The sequence below is a fragment of the Scophthalmus maximus genome, chromosome 7 (genome assembly GCF_022379125.1).
Source record: "Scophthalmus maximus strain ysfricsl-2021 chromosome 7, ASM2237912v1, whole genome shotgun sequence".
Classification (NCBI taxonomy): Eukaryota; Metazoa; Chordata; class Actinopteri; order Pleuronectiformes; family Scophthalmidae; genus Scophthalmus; species Scophthalmus maximus.
In genome coordinates this window covers 22568758-22575479 of record NC_061521.1, presented here as the reverse complement: position 1 = coordinate 22575479, position 6722 = coordinate 22568758, and the positions used below count along the sequence as shown (strand labels likewise).

General features: G+C 43.5%; 1 protein-coding gene across 1 annotated transcript; it reads left to right on the top strand.

Annotated features, from left to right (window-relative positions):
- The first annotated feature begins 2089 nt into the window (after positions 1–2089).
- Positions 2090–6448, top strand: zpd (zona pellucida glycoprotein d). Its single transcript, XM_035643668.2, has 10 exons — positions 2090–2238; positions 2371–2422; positions 2523–2630; positions 3596–3804; positions 3893–4050; positions 4746–4860; positions 4984–5111; positions 5216–5399; positions 6098–6203; positions 6283–6448. The coding sequence occupies exons 1-10, from the start codon at positions 2218–2220 to the stop codon at positions 6402–6404; spliced, it is 1203 nt and encodes a 400-aa protein (XP_035499561.2). The 5' UTR covers positions 2090–2217; the 3' UTR covers positions 6405–6448.
- Positions 6449–6722: the final 274 nt, after the last annotated feature.

Below are 6722 nucleotides of genomic sequence, written 5' to 3'. Positions count from 1 at the left end.
GACGTTGGGTTCATCCGCGGCCGCAGACGGAGCCGAGCCAAGTACTGTGGGGATGTGCGGCACATGCTGTCGTGCTCGAACCCCCCCCGACCCTTCGGGCTCTTTAGTAAATGGTACAGTCTCCTCTTTACATCCCAAATGAATGAGTTGTTCCTCCTGCTGTGTTTTCTCTCGTGTGTCTGTGTAAGTTTCTCCAGCAGCAGCAGCAGGAGAAGAAGAAGAGGACGACGACGACCGGTCTCTCAGGTGCACGTGCTGCAGCTGGTGTTGTGAATCAGGCCGATGACAAACACCTCCGATAACCCGGCTATTTCACAACACCAGGGTGGCACTTCACCACTGACGACGAGACCTACGACCACCACATGATGATGATGATGATGATGATGCTGCTGCTGCTGCTGCTAAGGGAGAGGAGGTTAACTGGAGATTTTCCCAGTAATGTCCAAAGGTACAACACACACTTAGCTTTTTAAAAACCCTTTCAGTGGCCTGTACACTGATACTGAGATTTTGTTCCAAGTGTGTGTTTTGCTATGAATGTAGGTTTTTACAGTTTCACCCGCTGCGCTGACTTTTACGTTTTTTTCCATCATTTCAAATCATCACCTTTATGTATTTTTTTCTACCAATTTCATAAATTTAACCCATCTTCATTTTTTTTTTTTAAATGAATGAAATGATGACCTAGTAAAATTCATTGACATTTTCTCAACCTATCATAACACACTGTAAAGTGCAAGTTTGTAAAAAAAAATCTTTTTACCTCTTTGGTCTGTTATAAATACAAATGATAATCACCACAGTGTTTCCTCTCTTCATTATGTTCTGGATCCAAATTTAGTTTGAAGGAGAAGTTGCTTAAGCACATACATTTTAAAAAAAAAAAGATAATTTAAATTTCTTGTGGTTTAATTAGAAAGATTTATTTGTTTATATGCTTTTGAAATCCACTGGCAGAGAGTTTTAAGGAGTATGAACCGAAACCCTCTTCACTATATGTTTTTGTGGGGATGCTTCCGAACCTCATACAACCATTATGTAAAAATATAAGTTGCCTTAGGTTTGAAAATCTTGCCTCCAGCAACAGTATTTCTCATCTGTCAGACGAGGAGATCGACTTGAGAGGGGAGACATCACTGACGGGAAAGGAAACGACTACAACACACGTTTATCTCGGCGACTGCAGGAAAACTGCCTCATCAATCACATCAACTATCTATTGTGTCTCTGATCTGTCACGACAAAAAACAGATGGTCTGTACCCAAATGGGGAGGGAGGCCCGTGTGATGATGTCTGACAAAAATATGGAGTGCAGCCTCTGGGTGAGATGAGCACTGCAGGAAATACACTGACCCACTTCATGGCATTCCCCAGGGAGCCTGTAATCTCCTACACCCATCGTGTCAAGAGTCCTCTATTATTTTTGATTTATTGACACCAAAAACATGATTTATTTTCCCCGTTGATACCCAAATCTTAAGAGTAAGAGTTGAGTACATTAAGTTGAAGACTTATTTCACATTCTGAAATTGGTTATGGGAGAAACTTGCCAAACGCACTGAACCACTTTATGCTGACAATAGTGACACCTAGTGGAGTTCCTCTTGTAATTCATTTACATTCAAGGTAAATTGACAAAATAGGCTATGCACGTGAACTCACCACTGTCCTCTTCTGTTTTCTAATGAAGGTTACATAAAATGCAAATATATCCCAATAAAAAGCTCAGGTCACATGTCCATATCCTTCTAGGTATGATTTATGGCACCTTGATGAAAATGTGCCTTCACCCCCCCCCCCCCTCAAAGCCAGAGTCCTATCGTGGCTGGTTTGAGTTTTAAACAATTCATAGTTATGTAGTTTTGGTAGTTTGTGTAGTTTTTGTACAGCAACCGACCGGACGAGGCAGATAGTCCCGTCCCGAGGGAGTTCGGAAAAAAAGCGCCTTGGGGATAATGTACGTTGTGATTTGACTTGAATTAAATAAATACAAATAGAGATAGATAGAAAGATTAAGCATTTAGTCCCCCCCCCCCCCCAAAAAAAAGGTTGCGTTCAGGAGCACGAGCTCCCAGTAGTGCCACCGACAGCAGGTGTTTGTGATCAGAGAGCAGCAGGTGCTGAAAGCGACGACACCAGGCAGGGGACGTCCCGGTTTACTGACCATATATTGTAGTTAAAACCAAGAAATACATCAATATTATTTTACAGCGATGGCCCCAAAGGGCTTGGAGGTGAGTGTGGGGAGAGGTGGGGGGGGGGGGGGGGGGGGGGGGGGGGGGGGATAATGAAAGACAATTAATTAATCAGTCTGATATCAAAAGCCTTTAAGGTGAATGATGAATCAGTCAATTCTTTCAAAACAGCTCCACGTGGTCCTGGTGCTCCTCCTCGGCTTGTCGCGCCTCGGGGTCGACGGTAGGACTCGTCTCTGAGTTGGACTTGTGTTCGAATCACCGTGTCGTGTCGTGTCTCGGGGAATCGTCAGGTTCGTGTTCTCTCTCTGCCCGCGTCACAGGAATCTGCAGCGTGGAAAAGTGCACCGACCGCACGAGATGCGTCCTGTCCCGGGACCAGAGACGCTGCAAGTGCACGGTGGGATTCTATGGTGACCAGTGTGAGAAAAGTAGGTTTGGTATTATCATTATTATTATTATTATTATTATGAGGAGTTATTTTTTATTTATTTACTGGTTAATATTGTGGTGTTTTTTTTTTATAATTGTCATAAAACAAAGTTATTATGAGATACCTTGAAATATCTCAGCAAGAATATTTTTGACCAAGATTTGCTATTTCTTGCACTACTTTTCCCACAATGCAACCAGTAGCAGCATCTTCTTCTTTCCTTTTTTTCTGTATTACCCTCCCTCCCTGGTGACTGCACCAGAGACTTTCCCTTTTAAATTTCAGTCATCAAACTCGAGCCTGCTGACAAAAAAAATAATGAAGCGCGGACAGATGACCTTGATGATATCATCGGGGTTATTTTGTTGAAACTTTTGAAAGCTCCTTCCCCACTCACAGAACTCTCACTGACACGTATTTCCATTGTGCATATATTTTTGACTTTTCATTTCATTTCATGATAAGTTTTTTTCCGTTCATTCCAGCCAACCCAAAACATTTTACAAAACAAACAATACATCTATACTTATACATATTCCATGAACGAAAAAAGGAGGAAGAAGAATAATCTTATTGCCTGCCCCTTTCATATGAATAACATAAATACCAATGGCCATCCCTTTTTCTTTCTTTTTTAATAAATCAAAACCAAATCAATATACTTTCATACAATTATATTCATCATCAGAACTTAATATTTACTCAAAACATGCAAAAAGTTACTTTTATTTTCCCATACATAGTTTTTTGTTACTGGTCTCCTCCTACTTCGTTTTTGGTTTGTTTTGTTTCGCACCAAAACACGAAAGGTAAGTCCCTGAATGTTAAAACCTACTTGGCAATAATTCCGATTCTGAGAAAGCAAGATGTCGCTTCCTAAAATTAATCTCAAGCATTAAGCCATCAACTTCATGCAGTAGAATTAATCATTTAAATGTAGTTATCGCCGTTGCTCTTTTCCAGATGGACAAATTAAAGTCATGTGTGGCAGAAACTACATTGCGATCAGGGTGATGGAAGATTTCTTCAAGTATTACAAGGTGCCGCTCGAGTCCCTTCACCTGCCCAACAAGTCGTGTCGTGCTCGGAAAGAGCTCGTCGACGGCGTGTCGTACTACATGTCCACCATACCCAAAGAGAAGTATCTGACGTGTGGGGGCAGACCAATGGAGGTACCACTGCAAAACTGATATATTTACATCCACAGAAATACAAGCTACTAAAGAAGTTGCCATGATATGTGTTTTTTGTTTCTTACAGACAAACTTCACTCACATCTCCTACTCTCTGAGTCTACTGACGGACCCTCGGGTCATTGGAAACATCATCAGAGATCCCGTCATCAAGATCGACTACACGTGCGTCTTTCCGTACGTCAGGAGCGTCAGCCTGCCGTTCCCAGTCGTCCCGTTTTCCAGGTGAGCCGAGCGTGAGGACAGAGTTTTTCTCCGTCTTTGAAACCAGACCACTTCACCTTTCTTTGAAATGCCGCAAATGACAGGAAACCTTCACGCTCATTCATGATGTCAGTTCAATGCTCATCTCCTTCTCCTATTGCATCAGTTAACAGATTGGATGGGAAAACATTATTTTTGATGCAGTTGAGCTTGAACGCTCACTCTTGACCTTGAAAGCTGATGTTGTCAAAACAACAGCATCAGCTTTACTTGCGAGTGCAGCCTTCCGCCACATTCTGTGGCCTTCCTTTGAAGCCTGCTCAGTTGTCACGGCGACGGCTTAATGGTCATCACGTGCTATAAGTGCGAAATATGGTCATCTGACAATGTGTGTGGGTGGGTCTTAAGTGTTTCTATAAACATCATCATCATCAGCTGTCTGTAAAAGCCGGGTCACAGCATCAACCAGGAGTGGTGATCAAGTCGCTCATTTGTCCTTTAATGACAGCTGTTTCCATGGCAACTGATCAAGAGATGTTTTGTGTGAAATTATTTGGTACAGATTAAAATGTATGCCATCATCAGTGTTAAACTGTGGTGACCTAAGATACCTCGTGTTTCTGTACACACACACACACACACACACACACACACACACACACACACACACACACACACACACACACACACACACACACACACGCGCGCGCGCGCAGTGAGATGGTCCTGCGTGTGGATGAACTCGATGCCGTGATACAGCTGATGCTGTACAAAGACCACACGTACACCAAGGCCTTCACCAGCTCCCCCACCATCGAACTCCAAGACAAGGTAGGTACTGTAAAAGTTTCAAGTTTTCAAACTTTATCGATCAGTTCAACCTGAACATTGATCAGATGTTGGTCCTTTGTGTTTCCGCGAGTGTCTGCTTTAAAGGAGCTTTCTGTTTAAAAGGTGTACGTGGAGGTGGCCGTGACGGAGCCGGCAGACTTCTTCCTGCTCCGCATCAACGAGTGCTGGGCGACACAGTCTCCCAAGCCGAACTCCACAGTGGGATCAGTTCACACTCTGCTTCTAAACGGGTCCGGTCATTTTTCTAAATACTGACAAGTTCACCTCTCCAGTTACTATGAATTCAACGAATAACATCCCTTCTCCTCCTCGTCCTCTCCGTCTCTTTGCTCAGGTGTGTGAACGACAACACGGTCTCCTTTCTCAACGTGAGCGAGGGGCAGTCTGGACGCAACGGCGAGAGTTCCACCATTCGCTACAGCTTCGACATGTTTCGCTTCACGTCGGAACCGAACAGCTTCTATCTCCACTGCACGGTGCAGCTGTGTGAGCCTGACGACTTCCAGTCCTGCAAACCCGTGAGTGCGCTCCCCCGTCTCACTGTCGCACGAGGGCGGGCGTGAGATGCCACCGAGAAATTAGGCTTCATGTGAGGTGTTGTTTTTCACCTGTGTGTATGTGTGTGTATGTACATACAAAGTAACTCGAAGACGCATGGATGGAATTTCACCAAACTTGGTTCGTTTGCAGCTGATCAATCAAAGGTCAACAAATATGAACATGTGTATATACATTTTCTAAGATATCTCCTCCAATAATAGAGACAATCTGAAGCTGATATTGATCAGAAAATTTGTTGTAATATAAAGTGACATCAGAAATGACATCATGAATACGGCAGGTATCAGACGTATGTCTGCATCCTATAGGACTATAGACACGACCTTAAGCCTTTATGACCTTTATGACCATAAGGTAGGAATGATGTTGTCATGACGTCACTATGAAGTCAGAAAATTACGCTATGTAGTGTCGTAACACGTTAAGTTTTTGCAACAATTAAGATTAGAGACATGCTCTGCAGCCTATTTAGATGAACCAATCATTCATCATCTTCACGGTTTATAGTGAAGTAATAATGAAATGGAATTATTATAATATTGAAATGTGAGCATTGTCTGATTGGGCTATATGTTTACAGACCGTTAGAGTGGTAAATAAGATGTTACGTCGTCCATTTGCAGTCTCTCGTGTGTCATTTTTGTCTTCTCTACAGATCTGTAATTCCATTACTAAGAGAGAAGCAGTGAGAGCGGAGCCCATGCAGGGTCTCCTGTCGTACGGACCAATCAGGATCGAAATGCCCGAGCCACATCAATCCAGTAAGCTCCTGTCAATCACCCCGTCACCCCAACGTGACGTGTATATGACTTTAATATCTGTTATACCTTTGTTTGTCAGACATACTGATGACGGTGGTGCTGCCCGTAGCAGGTGTCTGGACCGTGGGCTTCTTCCTCAGCATCCTCATCGTCGTGGCAAAGGCAGGCAGCAGGAGACTCACACAAGCGGAGCAGCACTGACGTCAAGAAGCTGCTGTTGCAGCGTGAATAAAACTTAAAAAGGCGTCCGAATGTTCTTTTATTGCTATCCGTAAAATAATGATGACGCTTTTTAAAATCTTATCAGCCGCCCATAGTGCTCTACAGTATTCATTCGCACACATTCATACAGAGCTACAAAGTGCATTTTCTATCACACATCATTCATACAGACCTCGGGGGCAATGTCTTGCCCCAAGGACACGCCGGCATTGCGGACTGGAGGAGCAGGGGATCGAACCACTGACCTGCGTTAGTGGACAACCCTCTCTATCTTCTGGTCCACAGCTGTACAAAAAA